Raw genomic sequence first — 23,435 nt, 5'->3', positions numbered from 1 at the left:
CTCCATCCCTCACTAGTTCTATGACCTTGGGCAAGTTATTGAACCCCTCTCAGCCCAGGTGTCTCCTCCTTAGAATGAGGCTAACCATGCTTAACTTCTTAAGGTTGCTGTGAGTATTAAATATGTATTACAGTGTATATAATGTGCTCAGGACAGTGCCAAATATGTAGCATGTAATAAAGATGAAATCATGTTAGGTTATCTTTTCACTAGTATTACTTCAGTTACCTAACTGTCCTAGAGCAAAATCATTGCTGTCAAATGACGGTTGTTTTGATTACAAAACAGAAACAGGTTAATAACCCAACCTTAACCTTTGATCTAGTATCAGTTCTGGCTAGCGGTGATTGGTCTTTTTTAAATAATAAATATAAACTCATAAAATAATAAATGGAATCTTATGAGAGACTTAGCCAACTGCTCATCTCTTCTAATTATGAGATAAAATATTAAGAAATGAAAACCCATTATCTGCTCTAGACACCATCAATAGGATAGTTTTTAAAGGTAATAGCTTTGAGATACTAAAAAATTAATAATAGATTAATTATAAACCTCTATATATTAGTGGCATCTTGAAGTTTTCTATTAAGACTTAATTTTGTTATTTTTGAAAAAAATCTTGCTTCTTTTAGTACTTCTTATTTTTGCCTGATTCATAGATTCTGCTAGAGCATAATCTTATACCTCTGAACACTGCAAGAGAAAGGGAGCCTCTTCTTATCAGTGAGATGACTTCTGTTTCTGAATGTATCCAAATGCTTACAAGTTGTTCTGTGTATCAGAGTGTTCTCTCTTTTTCACCATTGCTCCTAGCCCTACAATATGAAACCTTACCTCAAAAGCTTAGTCTGGGCACATGATCCCTCTTTAACTATGTGAAGATAGCTCTCCTAACCACAAACTTCCTCAAAACTCCCCAGATGCCACTTGACTGTTGTTTTCTACTCTTATGTTAGTAGCATCACTTGACGTGTTGCTTAAACACAAATTGCTGGGCTCCCCCCAGAGTTTCTAGTGTAATAGGTCTGGGATGGGGCCTGAACATTTGCTTTCTAAGGATTTCCCAGGAGGTGCTGTTGCTGGTGGTCACAGCAACATTTTGAGAACCACTCCTTCCCCAAACCCAAAGGCAGCGCACTTCCTGTTCGGGAGGCTGAAGCCCAGAGAGGTTTTGTAGTGTTGGTGGTGTCCCCTCAATAGCCTGGATTTTGATCGCCCAGGAGCAACCTCACAGAAAGACACTAGCAGGGGGTCCTGGGGAGTCTGTAATGCACCTGTGTATGTTAACAAACGTTGTCGCTTCACTGCCTCCTGGAGTCTGGATCTGAACCCCGTGTTTGTCACAGGACCCAAGGGAGAACCCAAGACAGAGAATAGTGGCACAATAATGAAGCATGAATTATCCAGATGAAATCACCTATGGAAACAAAGGTATTAGTATTATTGTTTATACCTACTATTCTTAATAAAACAGCAGTATGGAAGTGTCAAACAGTTCCCATTGCTTAAAAGTTGTGCTGTGGGACCCAAATCTGTTAATTCACATTTGGAAAGCAAAGTGTAGATAGGAAGCATCGTTGAACTTACTGTTTCGTAATAGAACTAAGAATGTGTTTTGATGAGATGTGTTAGTTTCTGGCAAAGACAAATAATTAGCCAAGAAATGACCAGAAAGGGATTAGGTAAGATCAGAATAGACCCTGCTTTAGAGACGCTAGAGATGTATGTTGAGTAGGCTAGTGAACCAGACGAAGAGAAGAGCTGGGGTCGGCAGGCAAAGAAAGACAATGTGGGCTTTTTAATTTGTGCATGATGAAGAATGAAGCATCTTACTAAATGGGTAATTTTCAGTTAGAATGCAGATCTAGAAATCACTATGTGGGAAAGACAGTATCTTCCAACCTGTATTAAATATTTGGAATCCCTTTTATTATAACCCCTAAATAGTCCCACCTGATTTGGAGGACATAGCATGAGGACTTTTGCTGGCTTGTTTTTATTTGTTTCTTGAAACTGTTCAGGGAGACCCTTTAGCTTGACATGTGGCTGCATTTTGGGAGCCCTGGAAAATAAAATTTAGTACAAAAGAACTATGTATTTTTATTTAAGGAAAAAAGAATCATCAGAGATTTTCCCTTGAAGTGGAGTTTGTAACAGATGTAGATAAGAACTCTGAGACAAAGTGAAGAGTGAGACAGAAGAGTCCCTTTTGAGAAAAAGAATGGGGAAAGAAGAGCTTCCAAATAAATATTTGTTATAGGGAAATGAAACAGAAAAGGTGGTCAATGACTTAGCAGGAGAAGAAAGCAAATTGTATATTTTTGTGTATGTATATATGTTTATGCATATTCTCCAGTCTATAAATAAGGATGTGTCAGGCATTGGTGTCCGAAGGAAATTATACAACCTTAGCTTTATACATTGATATAGACTCCATACAAGTTAAATTTCTTAATGTGTTTTCTTAAGACAATAAGAGAGCAGGGTTTGTTTTTAAATAATACCTTGGGGGTATTTGTAATATGAGGTAGAGTTCAGCTGTTCCATTGCTCTAGAAAAACTTACTTTTCTGTCTGACTTATTTTAATAACAGGTATATTTCAGTATATAGGGGCCATATTTCATTGTAATTTCAGTGTACATTTTTATCATTCCTACCAACCAAATCACTTTTTCAGTGCATTCTAATACAGTATTGATTGGAGGGAGGGCTGAGTTTTATTTGGTTTTCCCTCAGTAATAGTACTTTAATGAGATAAGATTAGATGAACTTTGAATAGATTTCCCCGAAGCTTCCAACTTTTATGCCTTCCTTACCTCCTCTGAGAGGGAGGGAGAGGGAAGGACTGAAGTATTTGGTTGTTTGGTCATGTTTTTGGGTCTGTATCATGTTAGACTCAAAATTTCCAAGAGCACTAAAACTGCAAGTGAGAAAGCCATGGTTCAGAGTGAAAAGATTAAGTGCTTGTTTGGAGGGAAAATAGCAAGGATGAATGCTGGCTTTTCACCATATCTCATCAAGTCCACATGTTGCTGAAAAGCACTTTCAAAGTAAGAAGACTGTGCCCTTTCAAAATGCTAAGGGGTTAAGATTCGTAAATAAGCATAGTGAAAGTGAAGTCGCTCAGTCATGTCCAACTCTTTGCGACCCCACGGACTGACTATAGCCTACCAGGCTCCTCCATCCATGGGATTTTCCAGGCAAGAATACTGGACTGGGTTGCCATTTCCTTCTCCAGGAGATCTTCCCATCCCAGGGATTGAACCCAGGTCTTGCACATTGTAGGCAAATGCTTTACTGTCTGAGCCACCAGCCAAATTAAATAAGCATAGGGTATGAAATGAATATGTATGTGTATATTATCATAATGTAAGTGCCATGCAAGGCATTATTTTCACAAGTTAAGCTACTTTCTTCAGAAATGGACTCTGTTAGAATTTGCTTAAGATTGCCTTGAGTTTTCAATGACAGGTTAAAATTAAGTAATAGCAGTATAGGGCATGAAGTCATGTGTTGCAATCTTTGATTGCCTAAATTGTGCTCCAAAGAGAAATAAGACTTTAAGATGTAGCAGCAGATTGGCATGAAGGGAGTCTGCCATTCATCCCTTCCTTTACTCAGCATTTACTGAGCATTTACTATGTGTTGTGCTTTGTACTGGGGATGCAGAAGTATAGTAGATACACCTAGACTCTTCTGTTAAAGGAACTCATGTCCTCATGGGGGACACAGATAGGACAACAGGCAGTTATGTAGTCTGAGAAGTTCCGTGATGGGGGAAGATGAGGCACTGTGAGATGGTGGAGGAGGGCTCTTGAAGAAGGAGATGGCTAAACTGGGACCTGATGGATGAGGAGGAGGAAGGTGAAGGGAAGAGGGATGAAGTGCTCCAGGTAGGGATGATGGTATGGGTCAGAAGATAAATGAGTTAGTCCTACCTGACTTAGTGGTTTGTTGACTTCAGAAAAAAGTCCATCTTGGAGATTTAGTTTCCTTATCTTCCTTGGGGGGGGGATGGTGGGGGGAGGGGTTAGGTGGTAGTGATAATGGTTCTGGCAAAGATGGTGGCCCTGAATGGTAAGGGGAGGAAAAAGGAGGTAAACAATAGCCATTCACATTTCCTGAGCACTTATTAGGTGCCATGTTTAAGCATACTAAAGAATTTCTATACATTAGTTACCAGCTTGAGTTTTATAATCTCTAGATGAGGTCAGTTCAGTTCAGTTCAGTTGCTCAGTTGTGTCCGACTCTTTGCGACCCCATGAATCACAGCACTCCAGGCCTCCCTGTCCACCACCAACTCCCGGAGTTTACTCAAACTCATGCTCATCAAGTCGGTGATGCCATCCAGCCATCTCATCCTCTGTCATCCCCTTCTCCTCCTGCCCCCAATCCCTCCCAGCATCAGGGTCTTTTTCAGTGAGTCAATTCTTCGCATGAGGTGGCCGAAGTATTGGAGTTTCAGCTTCAGCATCAGTCCTTCCAATGAACATCCAGGACTGATCTCCTTTGGGATGGACTGGTTGGATCTCCTTTCAGTCCAAGGGACTCTCAAGAGTCTTCTCCAACACCATAGTTCAAAAGTATCAATTTTTCGGTGCTCAGCTTTCCTGGTAGACGTCCTTATTATCTCTGTTTTACAGATGAGAAAAGTGAAGTTTAGAAAGGCGATGTGACTTGCTGACGTTCATCCTGCTAGTAAGTGGAAAAGCCAAGATTTGAAAACAGAAGTTGACTCTAGAGTCTGCATTTTCTAATATTACTCTGTTGTTCATAACCTAACTTTTTCACAGGGATGATATAGAACTGAGTGGGGCAGTTTATTTGAGAGAGATTTTTAAACAGCATGGAACTCTGTGCTGTCATTGTACATGTTGAGCTGAACGTGAGCCCTGAGCTTGGTAGCTAACCTAGAATAAAAAGTAAAAATGGTTTTAGCCATATGTGGGCTTCTGTTACTTGTCTTGTTAGCAACCCGTTTTAATTCCATGGATTCAGCACATTAGTAGTCAAAAGTAGCATTCCCTAGGGGATATTTTTTTTGAAGCAACCAAACATTAGATGAGCTGGACCATGGATTTACTCCCAGATGACAATTGTTATGTTAGAAAGTCCTCAAACATTTCTGAGATTGTTAATTTCTGTTAATCACTAATGTGCCTCTATGACTGCTTGGCACAAAGTGAAATGGAGGCTTGGCAGTTCTCCAGTTCTTTTCAAGGTCTTGGCTTCTCATAGGGATGATTCAGAGCCCCAGATGCATTCTAAAAAAAAAAAAAAAAAATCTCTGGGTTACCTGGTTGACATACATACACACACACACACACACACACACACACACATACACGTATATTTAAAGTCACTTGGTTGTGTCTGATTCTTTGTGACCCCATGAACTACACAATCCATGGAATTCTCCAGACCAGAATACTAGAATACTGGGGTGGGTAGCCTTTCCCTTCTCCAGGGGATCTTCACAACCTAGGGATCGAACCCAGGTCTCCCACATTGTAGACAGATTCTTTACCAGCCGAGCCACCAGGGAAACCCACATATATATACGAGAATATGTGTATAAACATATACACACATATTCTCATATTCATATGAGAATATATATATGTATATGTATTCTCAACCTTGCCTCTACTTTTTTGCCAGATAGACTCTCTTCCTGTCACTTCAGTGTCCGACAGTCTTGTCTGCACTCTCATCAGCCGTTGTGTTGGTGAACTTAGGACTGTCTGCACTAGTGACAGACAAACAGGCCCCTGTTGCTGGCCACTGCATCAGCCACCATTGGGAATAATTGAGAAAGTTCAGAGAGAGGCAGTTGTAAGCTCTTTGGGCACAGAGAGCATGCCGCCACTCTAAAGGGAATGGCCTGTTGTAATCTACACTAGGGAGATCTGCAGTGAACTAAAATAATGAATTCTTCTGCATCATAGTTGAATTCCAGAGGCTAATTATTAGTTTAAGTCCTGCTTGAGGCCCCAATAGTGGTGGGGGTGGGATTCCTTTTGGAAGCTTGATTGAGCTAATGTGAAAGGCATGGCTATAATTCAGATATACTAGTGAAATGCAAACAGTTTCCTGTATTAATGGTCACTAATGACCTGTAATCAAGCTATGATTTGTTAGGTTAAAGACAAAGATGCGGTTAGTTTAGTTTGTTCAGGGGTATAAATGGAAGAATTTATCAATCTGCTGATTGTTCTTCTCCATTGGAGACAGTGGACAGGCACATAGTCTGGAGCTGTGGGGCTCGGGGTGCCACTGTCTGTCACTGAGATTCTCCCAGCTCCAGCCCCTCTTGGGTCTACCATCTTTGTCAAACGGGATGAAGAGAGTACTCTTCTGGTGCCCTCTGTGACTTTTCCTCTTGCTAAGCAAGCCCCTGCAGTAGTAATTTTTCTCTTTTTTGCTCTGCTCTGGTCCCAAGCTTCTACTAGCCGATTTCCTCAAAGTAGTACTTGTTCAAACATGTAACGCATAAATATTGAGAGCCAGTTCTGTTCCAAACACTGCCCTAAGCCTTAAGGTTTGCAATGATTTTCAAGAGAGTCCTGTCTCAACCTTTGCAAAATTTACAATCTCTCTGTAGGTGTCTTTAAAATTTTCTGTGACAGTAACTACTCCTTGCAGTGCTTATCACCAAAACCCCTCAATGAAAACTCTCTTGGTATGAAACAGATGCTCTGTTGAGATAGGCATCTTTGAGAACAAGGCACTTCAATCTTTTGGGGGTACATCAAAATTGGCCCTAGAGGTTTTGAGGAATTAGAATGACTCCTTAGAAAAGATAGACCTGGTGTCTTCCCTAGTCTTTTATTTAACCCAAGGAAGTAAATACATATAAATTCTAATGGGAAACCATGACAATAAATTGTAAAATCCTTTCATCCTTAATCAAGTGAAAACACTGTGTTCCATTTGACATGCAACCACAGATTGCAGGTTATTCTGTTGAGGCACTGGATCACTTGAGAGCATGCTGAGACAGTGGGAATGATCACACTCCCATAGCACGTGACTTCTTTTTTTTTTTTTTTAAATTTTTATTAGTTGGAGGCTAATTACTTTACATCATTACAGTAGTTTTTGTTATACATTGATATGAATTAGCCATGGATTTACATGTACTCCCCATCCCAGTCCCCCCTCCCACCTCCCTCTCCACCCGATCCCTCTGGGTCTTCCCAGTGCACCAGGCCCGAGCACTTGTCTCATGTACCCAACCTGAGCTGGTTATCCGTTTCACCCTAGATAATATACATGTTTCAATGCTGTTCTCCTGAAACATCCCACCCTCGCCTTCTCCCAGAGTCCACAAGTCTGTTCCATACATCTGAGTCTCTTTTTCTGTTTTGCATATAGGGTTATCGTTACCATCTTTCTAAAGTCCATATATATGTGTTAGTATACTGTAATGGTCTTTATCTTTCTGGCTTACTTCGCTCTGTATAATGGGCTCCAGTTTCATCCATCTCATTAGAACTTCTTATTAAATTAATTTTTCTTGGAGTATAGTTGCTTAACAATGTTGTGTTAGTTTCTGCCACAGAGCAAAATGAATCAGTCACACAGATGCCTGTAGCCCCTCCCTTCTGTATTTTCTTCCTGCTCAGGTCACAGCAGTGCCTTCAGTAGAGTTCCCCGTGCTATACAATATGTTCTCATTAGTTTTTGATTTTATACATGGTATCAATAGTGTATATGGTAAATGCCAATGTCCCAGTTCATCCCACCTGCCCTTTTCCCTTTGTATCCATACATTTGTTCTCTATGTCTCTATTTCTGCTTTGCAAAAAGGATTGTCTATACCATTTTCTAGACTCCACATATATCCATTAATATACATTATTTGTTTTTCTGTTCGTGACTTACTTCACTGAGTATGACACTGTCAAGGTCCATCCACGTCTCTACAAATGATCCAATTTCACTCCTTTATATGGCTGAGTAATAGTCCATTGTATATATGTACCATATCTTTTTTCCACTCCTCTGTTGATGGACATTTAGGTTGCTTCCATGTCCTGGCTGTTGTAAATAGTGCTGCTGTGAGCATTGGGCCATAGTACATGACTTCTTTCCTCATCAAAACTAATCACACACACACACACACACACACACTTGCAGTTTACTCATCTGAAAGGACTATCAATGTGTTTTGGCTTCTCCTCTCCTCAAAGGTGAGAACTTGTGTCTCTTGCTCAGTTTTTATCCTAGGATCTAAAACAGTGCCTGACATACAATGAGTATGCTCAGTAAATATTGGTTGAATAAAATCCAGGCACAATGATGAGAGCTTGAAAGTTAGTAGTAGCATTTGTGATTTTGTGAAATAAAGTAAAATTACTTGATAACAATGATCTTAATAATTAGTACTAGTAAAGCATTAGGACGCCATAGCTGACCTCTTTGGCATAAGATTATTTTTCACGTCCCCTTTATGTTCACTTCCACCTAACACCTATTTCAGTGTGCTAATAACATATTTGATAAAAGGAATTTCCTATATCTTTAGCCTAGCAGTGACATTTCTTACACTCATCACAAGGGTGACCAACCACATTTCTAATGTGAAATGACATATCCTTCAGAATCCAAAGAGGAGCTTTAATGTTCAGGAAAGTCTTGGTAATAGGTAGGTGGATTGTGTGGTCATTTTCTCCTTAATTTCTTCAGTAGATGTTTTGGGAGGCACTTATTGTATGCCTGGCATGGGGTTAGGTGCCAGGAAAGTGGAGTAACAAGGCCATCTGATGAAATACATTAACCACAGACTAAAAGACAAATGTACAGCTGTGACAAGCACTGCAGAGGAAGAGTTTGTGGTGCTATGAGAGTGACCTGGACAGGGTAGGCATCTCAGGTGAAGAGGTGAATGGGCTACATCCTGAAGCCTTAGTAGGAGTTAGCTGTGTTGAGGAGCAGAGGCAAAGATGTATTAACATATGCAGTAGTAGCAGCAAAAAGAATGTGTGTTCAGAGAAGTAAAAGAGGACCCCTGTGGCAAGGTGGGCATTGGCCGGAAGCCTGATCTTGCAGGACCTTGAGGGCATATGAGGCCTTTATCGCTTTTTATCCCAGGAGTTAAGCAGAATGTTAAAATGTAGGGAAGATGGAGAGCTGTGACCAAATTTGTTTATCAAAAAGATTATTCTGGCTGCAGTGTAAGGGACAGAATGGAAATGATCTGGAATAGATTTACAGAGGCAAGTGATTTTGTCATATGAAACTGACACAGAATCTACATCATATATCCCATGTAAGGCAGTCCCCAATATAAAGCAAGTACCCTTCCAAGAGATTGAAGATGAGCTCCTCCAAGGTATAATATAGTCCTCTTCAAGTCTCCTCTGTGTAAGTGCACACGCTCACCCAGATATAAATTAGCATCATGGATGCAGAGTGTCACATTAGCACTCAGTTTCCCATTCAGCTGATGTATCACTTGAGCATCTTCCCTTTGTACTTTCCCCTTCGCCTTCAAAGGCTGTTCTCAGGTCTTATTTTACTTCCCAGAAATGTGAGATTGGTTTTATGCTGTTGCTATTAGAGTCATCCCCCACTTAGGGTATAATCCGCTGGGGCTTTGTGCCTGTTTGTCAGGAACTTCGAGCATATATTAAGACATTATACAGGGTGGAAGCTCTTATTTTGACAATGATTATGCCTATTATCTCTTTTAATATGTGTAAATTGCTATGGAGAAACAAACCATTTTATGCCACTTGAATCCTTTTCAGGGAAGTCTGAATCCTTTTTGTGTAGCTTAGATGTATTACTGTCATTTTCCCTTCACGGAGTTGAATAAACACACTTAAATCAGACCTTTGTTAGTGTACCCTCTTGTACTGTTGCCCTAATAAATTGTTGTGAGTTTAGTCTTTGACATCCATATTTGGTGACATTTGCAAATTCCTCTGTAGTCCCTTCCAGAATTGAAATTATTGGGTCAACTCAGCAGTCAGTCAACATGTGTATTATAGGTGCCAACTGTATTTGGGATACAGCCATGAATAAAGAATACTACCACCTTTAAGGGGCTTGTAGTCATTACCCATTGTTGTCATGGAATTTATAGAAAAACAAGGGCAGAAGGTTAGAGTGATGCATGTGGTAATGAATTAGAGTTGGAGACATCAGAAAGAACTCCTGTTTAACTTTATATAGATACATGTGGGGGCTTCCCGGGTAGCTCAGCTGGTAAAGAATCTGCCTGCAATGCAGGAGACCCTGGTTGGATTCCTGGGCCAGGAAATTCCCCTGGAGAAGGGATAGGCTACCCACTCTAGTATTCTTGGGCTTCCTTGGTGGCTCAGATGGTAAACAATCTGCCTGCAATGTGGGAGAGGTGGATTCGATCCCTGGGTTGAGAAGATCCCCTGGAGGAGGGCATGGCAACCCACTCCAGTATTCTTGCCTGGAGAATCCCATGGACAGAGGAGCCTGGTGGGCTACAGCCCAAGGAGTCACAGAGTCGGACACGACTAAGCACAGGAGAGCACAGATACACATGATTGCACAAGGAAATAGTTATACTTATGTGAACATATATGGATTGGCATACCTACATATATTTCTTTCTGTGTCAATGGGGAGAGCCTAAAAGAAATGACACCCTTGTAGCAAGAGACACAGCTGGCACCCAGATCTTGATTTCTGAAACCATTCTCCAATAAAGGGAACCAGGAATCCTTGGAGAAATATCTGACTTGGGGACTGGAAAAGGAAATAGATGAGATGTCAGAGTCTCTTAGTGCTAAAATGGAAGGAAATGCTCAAAAAAAAAAAAAAAAAAAGCACCTATATGGATGAGAGTATGTCAACAGGAGCCAACTGGAGGAGTTCCCAATGTCTCAAGTGGAATAATTATAGAAAAAATAAAGTAGTATAAAATAAATGTTCATGAATCCATACTGATATAAAGAAAGGATTAAATGCATGAGCAAATGGAAGAGAAGAGAAAAATCTCCCCTGCAGAATGCCAAGTAAATTATATAGATGACTCAGATTCAAGGGCATAATTCCCCATTTCTTAAGTGTGGACCGCACATAGTCTTCTCTCTACACAGTGACATTTAGGAAGGTGGGGAATGAGGATAGCAAGCTAACTTTACAGAGGAGAAATCTGACAAATTTTACTTCAGCTAGTGATAAAAGTCCACTGAAACAGTCATAAACTATGTTAATAGGATGTGATGAAAATGGCACTTCACCTCTGTGATCTTCTGTCAGGAGAAAAACATGAGACAAATTCCAATAAAGGGGCAATCTACAGTATCCCCGATCGCATTCCTCAAAACTGAGAAGGTCGCCAAAGGCAAGGAAAGGCTGAGAAACTGTCACAAAAAGAGTCAAAGAAATCATGACAATTAAATGTAACAGTATCCTAGAAGGGATCCTAGAGCAGAAAAAGGACATTAGGTAAAAACTGAGAAAATAGGAATGAAACTATGGACTTGAGTTAATAGTAATATAACCATACTGGTGTATTAATCATAACAAATGTCCCATACTAACGTAAGATGTTCATAATAGGGAAGGGAAAACTCTGCAAGAAGTATACGGGAATTCTCTGTGCTGTTTGTTTAATTTTTCTGTCAATCTAAAACTTTTTAAAAATTAAAGAAAAAGAAGCTTGCAGTTTAGTAAGGGAATCCGATAAGCTGGTGGGCAGTCATAATGCAGTATGATGAAGGAGGACGTATAGAGTGATGGGGAGAAACAGTGGGACATCTCACTCACTGGTCCTTCAAATCCTGACTTGACCACTTTAGGCAGTTTTACTCGACCATCTGTTTCCTCATCTCTAAAATGGTGATATGGGGACTTCCCTGGTGGGCCAGTGGTTAAGACTCCATGCTTCCACAGCAGGGAGTGCAGGTTCAATCCCTGGTCAGGGAACTAAGATCCCACATGCTGCACTGCTAAGCCAAAAAAAGAAAGAAAGAACTCCACTACAACATTTGTAGCATGTAACAAATTTTAAATAAATAAATAAAATGATGGTAAAACCTTCCATGAATCAATAATAGACTTCAAAGTCAAACTACAGTAGCTCAAACTCCCAGCTGTAGAGCTAGATGATTTAGTAAATCTATCTGGACTTTAGTTCTTTATCAGTCGGTAGGATAAAAATAGTACCTACCTCAGAGAATTGTCCTGAGGTCTGGGATAATACCTGTGAAATACTTAGAACCAGTTTTGGCATACTGTACTAGGTAAATATAGGCTTCTACGGCTGCTGTCAACTCATGGATTTATGGTGAAGACTCAGTAGAGTACTCATTAAGAGTGCGTCGCACATGCCTGCCGTGTCATAAGCCCTCTAGTGTTGGTGGTGGTGATGAGGGTGGTGATGGTGAGGGTAGGGGTGAGAAGGAAAAGTTGCTGGTGGCCAGGAGAATGCCCTTGCCTTGAATCCTACACACCAGACACAGTGGTTTCCCTTGACTCTCAACTGAGAACAGGATAGGAGTTGAACTGACGCAAAGAAGGTGATGGATATGGGCTACAACAGAAAGAACAAAAGTCCAAAAGCCAAAGGAGGCATGGCACTTTTAGAGAACTTTACTGGGTTGAAAATGGCTGGAGTGTGGACTCTTAAGGAGGGAGAAAGAGGAGAGGTAAAGTGGAGCTAGTATTATGTCAGGAACTAAAGGCTAGGTTAAGGATCTAGGGCCCATTTATCCTTGGGTCAGCATAAAATATGTACTCTTAGGCTCACTCTGGATATTGTTGGAAAAAAAATAGGTTGGAGGTAGGTCATTTAGGAAGCTATTTCAGTTCTACAAGTGAGATATCATGATAGGGACTTTGGAAGAAGAGTTTAAAGAATTTGAAGTCCAACAAGAGAACAGTTTGTTAGTGTGTGGGAAGGAGGAACAAAGATCCAAGGAAACCAGAGAAGAAGACAGTTTTATTTGCCGGACTTTTTGGAATATTTTAATATACTTTTGAAATTGTTATCTCATGGTCATGATAATTCTGTAAAATAGATGAGGTGAACAGAACCACTTCCAAATCAGAGAAGAATGCAGAGGCTTTGAGAAAGTAAGAATCACGTGGTTAGTTGTGGCCAAAAAGGACAATGAGATTTTATCTTTTAACTTGTACCTTTTTTCTCTCTTGTGAAAGAACACCAATGACTTTCTGGTCTTACAGTCCATTACAAAGCTCCTCCCCCCTGCCCCCGTTTAGGAATGGATAGAGTAGAATCTGAGCTCCTTTGGACCACATTTCCCTTGAGACTATTTAAAACCTAATCTCCAGTACTGCTGAGGGCAGGGGGACAGTTTCGCAATCTCTCTTATGATAAAGTAGTTTGATTGCAAGCCCCAAAATAACTAGGTTTATGTATTTTGCCAAGAATTCGCCAAGAATAATGTTCAGTACACTACCAAATGTCATTAAATAGCTAATAAAAATGATGGAATCAAGACCCAACTTGGTCATTATTCATAGCTGACACCTGTATAATTTTTAAGCATCAGGACAAAAAAGTCTGCATTTAAAAATTATTTTAACTGAATTTGCTAATTGAGAGTTTAGGAGCCAGACTTTCTAATAGTCAGTACTTGGTTGTAGGACAATCGGGAAAGGCAAACAGTGCATTTAACCTGGGCTTTTCTTTTCCTTTTGGGAGGGAAAGGGAAGCAGAGTCAGTTGGACAGAATAGCTCTTTTAAAAATGATGCAATGATACTTTAACCATGTATCTTTCACCCGGGCCTAGTTAATGCTGCCTTTTGGATGAGATGGACCCCAAGTAGAATTGGTACTAGTGAATAATTAAAGAGCAGAGAAAGGACTACACACATTCTGATAGAGAATAAAGAAGAATAAAGAGATAAAGAAGCCTCTAACTTCTGCTTTGAGTTTTGATGCATTTGATTTTTATGTTATAGGGAGAATAGAAGACCTTGCAAAACCTTCTCTCATCTTTAAAAATCTCAGCTCAAATTCCATATTTCCCCCAAAGTCTCCTTGACTATGTCATCTCTTCTGAACCCCAGTATCAAGGATTCTAATTTGTAATGCTTATAAAATAGTATATTGGCCACTGTTATTTAATGCATGTCTGCCTTGTTTCTGTTGCTGGTTGTAGCCTCCTTGAGGGTAGACTTTATATCTTTCCCTCTAGAGGGATAGATGCATCAGGTCAGGGACACATCTGGTTCTTTTGTAACTTTAATTTCATCACAGTGTCTCACATATTATGACAATCAATGAATAATTTTGAATGAGCAGTTCTAATATTTCAGCATCATTTATAGCTCTGATTTTTATGCTACATATACCATACTGGTAATTGAAAAGGCAATTTTTTAAATTTTTAATTAGAGGATAATCACAATATTGTGATGCTTTCTCCCATACATCAATATGAGTCAGCCATAGGTATGCATTTGAACCACCCCCTAGGTTGTCACAGAGCACCAGCTTTGGGTTTCCTGTGTCACACGGAAGACTCCCACTGGCTATCTGTTTTACATATGGTAATGTATATGTTTCAGTGCTATTGCATAAAACCAAGTTGGAGTCAAAGTAGGACTATTGGAAGTGATATAATCTGAGACTGATCTTTGAACTCTGGCTGTCGTGGACCTGCCAAAAAACATGGCGTATTTGCAGAATGTCTAGGTTTTATGAAACTCTGTGTTGGTTTTCTTTTTAGTTAAATCCTAGAACAGTACTTTTAAACCTCAAGTTGACTGAGAGACTACTTTGGTTATTCTAAGGACAGAGAAAACAAACTAAGGTTTGTCACTTTACCTAAGCACTGGTCTGTGTAATGTTACATGTGTTATCTCATGTAATTGTCAAAAGAACCCTACAAAGAGGCATGCATTTTCTTCTATTAGTTGTAAAAAGAGTTTCAGAGAGGTAACTAATTTACTTGGACTTTAAGTTCTGTGAGAGCCAAGTATCTGGTACAGAGGAATCATTCAGCTAAATGTTTGTTGAATTAAATTTATCCAGAAGTCCTTGATGGGGCACCAGTGGACCAAGTCTGAATTTGAACCCAAAACTATTGGTCCTTAAAGCCCATCCTCTTTCCTCTACTATTTCTCCTCTAAGAAAAATTTCTTGTAGAGAAAACACAGAACCAAGAATATTAGCTTTTCATTTTTGCTCTTTGCTTTTTCTGCTTAAGCTACATAAAACTTGAGTTTTCAACATTTGGCCTCAAATATCATTTTCCTCTGTGCTGTTTGCCCAGAGATGATGCTAAAGATAAACTTGACTTCCTGGCAACAACTCAGCCAGGAACTGAGAACTGTTAGAACAAACTCTTCCTGATACCCTAAGGGAACAAAAATAAACATTTGGAAAGAATAAAGTTGCCAAAATGGTAACACTCTTTGCATTTTAGTCCCTGTCTCCTCCTCCCTACCCCCAGGGTAGGGTGGGCTAGTGGCCATCCAGACACAGCCAAAAAGCAGCAAGTTAGAACTTTATCTTGTTTTATTGTTCTGGTTTGCAATTTTATTTTTAACAGAATTCAGGCTCTCCAAGTCACTGATGACTACTCCATGTGGTCAGCAGGTTTAAAAAGTCTTTTCCTAAGCTATAGTTTAAAAAAAAAGAAAAGGAGATGTTAAGTTTTTTTAAATTTTATTGGGGTATAATTGATTTACAATGTTGTGTTAGTTTCAGCTATAGAGCAAAGTGAATGTTTTGTGTGTGTGTGTGTGAAACTGTTAGTTGCTCAGTTGTTTCTGACTCTTTGTGACCCCATGGACTGTATGCCCACCAGGCTCCTCTGTTCGTGGGATTTCCCAGGCAAGAATACTGGAGTGGGTTGCCATTTCTTCCTCCAGGGGGTCTTCCCAACCCAGGGATTGAATCCACATGACTTATGTCTCCTGCATTGGCAGGCGGATTCTTTACTGCTCGTGCCACCTGGGGAGCCCGTGTTAGTTATCTGTTCCAATCTGTCCTTCCCCTGCTTCTCCCGTGGTAACCATGTTTGTTTTCTACACCTGTACGTCTATTTCTGTTTGTAAATCAGTTCATTTGTACCATTTGTTTAGATTCCACATAAGCAATATCATATGGCAGTTGTCTTTTTCTGTCTAACTTCACCCCATATGCCAGTCTCTATGTCCATGTTGCTGTAAATGGCACCGTTTCTTTCTTTTTTAATGCCCAAGTAATATTCCATTGTGTACATGTACCACACATTCTCTATCCACTCCTCTGCTGATGGACATTTAGGTGGCTTCCAAGTCTTGGCTATTGTAAATAGTGCTACAGTGAACATTGGAATACATGTATCTTTTTGAATTATGATTTTCTGTAGATATATGCCCAGGACTGAGATTGTTGGATCATATGGTAGTTATATATTTAGTTTTGTAAGAAATCTCCATATTGTTCTAAATAATGGTTGTACCAATTTACAGTTTCTAACAATATAGGAAGGTTCCCTTTTCTCCACTCTCTAGCATTTATTGTTTGTAGATTTTTTTTAAAGATGGCTATTCTAACTGATAGGAGGTGTGATACCTCACTGTAGTTTTGATTTGCTTGATATTAAGTTATTTTTCAATTTACTCTCATTTATTTATTTATTTGGCTGTGCTAGATCTCACTTGTGGCACATAGCCACAGCTTTAGTTGCAGCATATGGGGTCCAGTTCCCTGACCAGGGATGGAACCCAGGCCCTCTGCATTTGGAGCATGGAGTCCTAGACACTGGACCACCTGGGAAGTCCCGATATTAAGTTTTATAGGGGCAAGTTCTAATTCTTAGACTTACCTCCCAGCTGATACAAATACAGATTTTTTAAACTTTTTAGAAAGTGCATTTGCATTTTAGGACTCAATCTGAATCTGTGCTTCCTTTAATTCAAGTGCTACATAAATAATGCTTGCCACCCCTACCAGCATCGAAAATATGAGGCAAGTGATAATCTTACTGAAGAAGAGTTTTGTGTAGAGCACGAGAGCTAGCTCCTAACTAATTAGAAGTTATACAGAGGAGACTGGAGGTCTCTGTGTGGAACAGGCTTCGGTACTCAGCCATCAAGGAGTGGAAGAGACAGGCTGGGGACATAGTCCTTTTACAGGGAGGAGGATGTTCAGTTGCTAAGTCACGTCTGACTTTGCAACGCCATGGACTGCAGCACGCCAGGCGTCCCTGTCCTTCACCATTTCCCTGAGTTTGCTCAAACTCATGTCCATTGTTGAGTCAGTGATGCCATCCAACTGTCTCATCCTCTGTCACCCTCTTCTCTTGGGAGGATAGAGATCCCCTTTAAAGAGGTGATAAAAGGGCAGACTGAGGAAGATTGAGTTAATCTCTCAAGCCTCTTTTGACCAGGATGTCTTTAATTCTCACTGCCCAAAATGCCCTTTGCCCTTGGAAGCTAGGAATTTGTTTTTGTTCATTATTTCAAGGAAATCTTATCAGGAGAGACAGAGTGGTGGTCCAAAGTATAGTATATAAGGATTTGTTTAAGATTTGTTAAATGAGCTAGTTTATGTTAGCCATAAATGTGTTAATATAACACAGGCACAAACACACACATGCAAACTATAGGGATGGGGTAAAGGGCAGATGCTTTGCATATCTTGGGTCCTGTTCCCACCCTCACTTTAACTCTAAGCTGTAATCTGCCCCCATCTTTCTGCCTGTATCTTCTCCTTCCTGTTCCATTTGCCCATTCCTCTCTCCCTCCCTTCTTCCTAGCTCTGTGATCTTGGAAAATCATTTAACTACTCTGTGCTTTAGCTTCCTCTTCTATAAAATGGAGATATGTGTGGCTCCTTGCAAATCATTGTGTTAGAGAGAATTAATGCAAAATACCAACACAGGCTCTGGCAAGTGGGAGACAGCTGTTTTTATTTTTCTTTCATGCATTTTATTCAGCAGGTGAAGACTTTAACACCAGAATGGATATATGCTAGGCTCACTTTTAGGGATACAAACATAGAACCTTCTCACTAAGGGCTCATAAAATACTGAGAAAGACATTCTTTTACTGCAGGTTGGAACTAGGGAGCAAACTTAGCCCAGAACTCAGTTCAAATACCCAGATTCCTCATGAGTCAACATCTGTGATTCCTCTATTCTGGAGACAGTTATTCCCTGTTTCTGAATTTCCTAACTGAGTAAGTAAGTGGTAAGTAAGTAAGTAAGCTCAGTCATGTCCAACTGTTTGCGTCCCCATGGACTATAGCCCACCAGGCTCTTCCATCCCTGGGATTCTCCAGGCAAGAATACTGGAGTGGGTTGCCATTTCCTTCTCCAGGGGATATTCCCAACCCAGGGATCGAACCTGGGTCTCCTGCATTGCAGGCAGATGCTTTAACCTCTGAGCCACCAGGGAAGCCCCTTGAATTTCCTAGAGATATGCTATCAAAAAGGTCACCACCCATGTGGCTACTGTGTACTTGAAATGTGGTTATTTCATTTGAGATGTGCTCTAAGTGTCAAGGGCTTCCCTTGTGGCTCAGCTGGTAAAGAATCCCTCTGCAATGGTGGGCGACCTAGGTTCGATCCCTGGGTTGGGAAGATCCCCTGGAGAAGGGAAAGGCTACCCCCTCCTATTTGCTGGCCTGGAGAATTCCATGGACTCGCAAAGAATCAGACACGACTGAGCGACTTTCACTTTCTAAGTGTCAAGTACACAGAAGACTTCAAAGACTTAGTTCAGTATATAACATTATTAACATTTTAATATTGGTTGCATGTAAAAATTATATTTTTAATACATTGGTTAAATAAAATATAAATTATAAAATTAATGAGAGACAATATTCTTTGGGGTTTTTTTTTTTAGTTTTAGTGTACTTACTAGAAAATTTGAAACCACATATGTGGCTCCTATTTTATTTCTTTTGAACGTGCTGTCCTAGTGCTTCACTGTGGCACTTCATGGTCACACAATTTTCTTCTCCCATCTGCCATCTGACTGTCTAACATATTTGTCATATGGATTATTTTTGCTTCTAAATTATAGACTTCTCCAGGACACTACCATTATTATTGATGCTGCCATTTGTTGTCATAGCACCTAACATCAAGACTTCAATACATATTTGTTGATGGATGAATGGATGCATGGATGGATACATGGGCAGGAGCTGTATTCTGAAGCCTGTGAGCTTCAGAGGAGCATAGACTCTTAATGTGTTTTATGTAGAAGGCAAGTTCAAGGGCTGCAAATTGTCAAAAAGTTCGCTGATCTCACCAAGAGAGTATTGTACCAATTATTCAGTAAAGATCTCAGCACAAGGCTGATCAATATGTCCTCAGACTACCTCTGGGTTTGCAGCTAGCTCTGACCTTGGGCAATGACTTGTCGCTAGAAGAACAGTTCTCAGAACTGCACAAGTGTTTGTTCTTTGCATATGACAGATACGTGGCTGCCACTCATTTAGCAAACCGCAGAACCTGTAAGACACCTTCTACCCTGAGAGGTCCAGAAGTAGAGAGAACAGCGGTTACTAAGGATTCATCTCAGGAAAGTAAGCAAATAGCGTTCCTCCAGGAGCTAAACAGAATCAGCTCAACTGTACAAAATATGACTGGAGTCCAGTTAGCTGGAATTTGGAACAGGGTTGTCTCATTCTGACTCAGTACCTTAAGCCAAGGAAATCAGAAAATAAACACAGTTCTTGCCGTGGTTTCTGATACAATAATCTTGACAAAATACCCTTGTGTAGGAGACCTGCCAGTGCATTGCTATCATATGGTCATAGAGAGGACTTTCTTTTTTGTGTTTTTAAATATTTATTTTTTTGAAATATAATGGATTTACAATGCTGTGTTAATTTCTGCTGTATAACAAAATGACTCAGTTATACATCTTTTTCATGTTCTTTTCCACTGTTTATCACAGGATATTGAATATAGTTCCCTGTGCTACACAGTAGGACCTTAATTTTTTTAATCTATTCTCTATATAATAGCTCACATCTGTTAATCCCAGACTCCCAGTCTATTCCTACCCTACCCCTTTCTCCTTGACAACCACAAAAGTCTGTTCTCTATGCCTGTGAATCTGTTTCTGTTTTGTAAATAAGTTCCTTTTTGTCATATTTTAGCTTTCATGTAAAAATGATATCATATATTATTTGTCTTTCTCTTTCTGACTTCACTTAGTATGATAATCTCTAGGTCCATTCATATGGCTGCATATGACATTGTTGTATTCTTTTTTATGACTGAGTAATATTCCATTGCATACATGTCCCTAGTCGTCTTTATCCATTCATCTGACGATGGGCATTTAAGTTGTTTCCGTGTATTGCTGTTGTGAATACTGCTGCTGTGAACACAGGGGTGCATGTATCTTTTTGAATTAGAGTTTTTCTGTTATATGCCCAGGATTGGGATTACTGGATCATATGGCAACTCTATTTTTAGTTTTTTAAGGAACTTCCATACTGTTTGGAACTTTTTTTTAATCACATTATCAGAGATATTCCCCCAGTGAAGAGCCTTAAGAAGTTTGTGGTGAACCACAGACAAAATACACATTGTAAGAGATTTCACAGGAGTTCTCACTCCAAGTGGGCGGGGGATATGTGTGTGATAAGGGTGGGGAATGAGTTAGAATTTTTTTCATCCATTTGAGAATTCATCAACTGGTATATTGACTACAGTATGTTTGTTGGCAGTTGAATGGGCAGAGAGTTTTGGGCAGAATTACTTGTAGACCTAATAGTGAATTTTCTGCCACAATTTGAAAACTAATAAGGATAATGAAAATAATAGATACTGTTTATTATGTATTAGATATATTGTTGAGTATTAAATATGAATGGTTGCATTTATATATCAATTAGATTGGTTGTGTGATCATCACCTTATTACCAGGCTCAGGAAGGTTTTGTATCTTAACCCAAAGTCACACAACTTACAACCGGTGGAGCTGGGACCCTAACCCAAATCATTAGGCTGTAATGATCATAAAATACAGGGTATCTTTGAAGAATTAGCAGCATCTGTTTTCCTTACAATAAAACAGTTTCTGGTTAACCTTAAGAGGAGGGGATATTCTTGTCACCCTTCAACACAAATGATGACTCTTCTACTGGTTATCTGTACCATGCAGCCTCAGGTAGAGAGGAAGCAGGGAGCATGGTATGGTGGAAGATACCAGGAGGCTACTTCTGGGCCTGTTTCTTTATCTGAAGACTGTGAAGGCTGGAATACACTGAGTTCTAAGGTTTTGTACAGCGTTCTAGTTCTCTAAGTCTTGGAAACTTGAGGAAAAGGAGGGATGTGAAACAGTAGCTATTCCACTCCACATTCACTATGGAGAGCTGACAAACCAAAGAGGAACATCTTTTCTAGCATTGAACCTCCGTTGTGAGGTTGCTGAAGTGGGCTTGGTGTTGAAGTGGTGGACGAGAAGCTCTGAAAAGTCTCTGCAATTTCTCTGTGACTTGGCCACATTTCACAGTCTACAGTTCATTTCTTAAAGGAATATTTTAGTATTATTTTCTTCCCAAACATAATATATGAAAAAATCATATAATGCTAAATTGTATTATTGTTAGCCATGAACATTTTTCCCCTAGACTGTAACTATAAATGGGTTAAAATATTTTGAGATCATCTTTTATTCTGATTTTTGAAATCCAGTTTTGGAACATAAAACAGATCTTGACCTTTCTGAAAAATCATAAACCTTTATTATTTTTCATTTGGAGAAAGCAATCAGCATTACTTACAGCTCTGAGCCTTGAAAATGAAACCTGATAACAAGGATGTTAGGTGAGTTGACACAAGTGAAATATTTATAGCTAAACCAAAACAGAAACTGTTTGAAATCATTCCAGTCATCAAGAAAGGTATGTAAAGCAGGGTGAAGACTTTCAGCTCTTGATTCAGATAGAATAATCCTAATTCTAGTTCTGTCACTAATTAGCTGTAACCTTAATCAAATCACCATTCTGTCAAAATGTCAATGCCATCATCTGTATAAAGCATGAATAATAACAATGGGACTCACCTCCATAGAGTTATTATGCAAATAAAATGAATTATCTGTGTAATACACTTGAAACCTTGCCCCGTGCATTGCACAGCCTCAGTAAATGTTAACTACTCCTCTTATTAGAAGACAAGTAATTTACCATGTTTAACAAGTATCTCTTTTTAAAATTCTAGATATCATAAGATTATATTTTACCAAGGAGATCATTAGTTAGTAGATTAATGTCACCAAAAAGTAGTAAGAGCATTTCACCAGGTCTGTTTTAGAGCCACATTAGCTAAAACCCTAGGATGTGGCTAGAAAGGGCAGTCATTCCTTAAAGAGATAAACTGATTCACGTAATGAGTCATCTCTAATTTCCCTACAGTATTATGTGAAAAATAAATGCAGTTCTGCACCTTGAATATTATTTGGTTCTTTAGATGTCGACTATTGATTGTTAAGAGACAAGGGGATCGATAATAATAAATGTTTGAAGTTGTCAGCTGTGCTGCTGTGGGGAGGATGGGAAGAGAGAGAGGGTAAGGGAGAGACAGAGAGATGGAGACAGACACACAGCTTGCCTGACGGACCACTCCATGGTCCATATCATTGCTTCCCAGTCACCAGAGCTTAATGTGAAAATGCCTTGGAGAATGGGAGAGCTGTTTCAACACGTCATCCCCACAGTAAGTAAGATGTCAAGGTTTCATAAGCATTGGATGCCCTGCCTTGTCACATTGAAGGCAGAGCCTGGGTAGAAAACGCTGTATTTCCATTTCCAGCATCCAAACAGCCAGAGGGAGTTTGGTGTGATGCTACAGACAGGTTTTGTTTCAAGGCAGCCTAAGATCTTGGCTTATTCAGATCCTTACATATGCTCTTGCTATGACTAGTGAAAGGCTTAAAGATGACAATGAAATTATTAGCTAGTTAGTATTTTCCATGAGAAGGAAAGAAGCACAGCAAAAATCTCCTTGCCACCTAGGAATGCAGGTAAAAAAATCCTTTTGTGGAATGTGCCATTCGTTGAAGCTCTGCATGCCGAACTCATGCATAAGGTGTCCTTTTTGATGATGAGCTTGATACATTGGCATTGAAAGCATTTGAAAGCAATAAGCTAATGTGGCAGATTCAGAAATGAGAATGCTAGAAACAAAGTAAGCCAGATACTTAAGCTAGATACTTAATTATCTTAAGCTAGATACTTAATTAAGTATCTAGAAATGTTTTAAGTCATTGGCCCTCTGGTATTAACAGAAGTATGACAACATGGATGCATCTATCTCTCCTGCCAAGTTGGCAGAGAGTATCTGATGCATTCCCCTCAATTGCTTTATGAAATAATAGTATGATAAGAAGTCACCTAATGACCTTGGAGGTAATAAATATTAAAGCTGGTGTACAGATGAGACCACTGGTTAATTGTAATATGCGATATGCAGCCTGGCTAACCACGCTGGAAGAAGAGTGAACTAACGT

The 23,435-nt window shown here is 39.7% G+C and overlaps 1 protein-coding gene and 1 non-coding gene across 10 annotated transcripts in view; one reads left to right on the top strand and one right to left on the bottom strand.

Moving 5' to 3' along the window:
• The window catches only part of PPP2R2B (protein phosphatase 2 regulatory subunit Bbeta), a 512,526-nt gene that overhangs the window by 227,930 nt on the left and 261,161 nt on the right, over positions 1 to 23,435 (top strand). The window contains exon 2 of one of the 9 annotated variants that reach the window (XM_020888562.2): positions 1,350 to 1,434. The exons of the other annotated variants lie outside the window; for them this stretch is intronic. Within the exon in view, the coding sequence (XP_020744221.1) occupies positions 1,398 to 1,434 (37 nt within the window). The 5' untranslated portion in view covers positions 1,350 to 1,397. The remainder of the gene's footprint in view (positions 1 to 1,349; positions 1,435 to 23,435) is intronic. 9 annotated transcript variants of the gene reach the window in all.
• TRNAC-GCA (transfer RNA cysteine (anticodon GCA)) lies at positions 18,282 to 18,353 on the bottom strand. Its single transcript has one exon. It is a non-coding gene; the product is annotated as a tRNA-Cys (tRNA).

The sequence above is a fragment of the Odocoileus virginianus genome, chromosome 3, assembly GCF_023699985.2.
Source record: "Odocoileus virginianus isolate 20LAN1187 ecotype Illinois chromosome 3, Ovbor_1.2, whole genome shotgun sequence".
Classification (NCBI taxonomy): domain Eukaryota; kingdom Metazoa; phylum Chordata; class Mammalia; order Artiodactyla; family Cervidae; genus Odocoileus; species Odocoileus virginianus.
The sequence above is the reverse complement of the archived record's forward strand: the minus strand, read 5'-3'. Positions and strand labels throughout refer to the sequence as shown.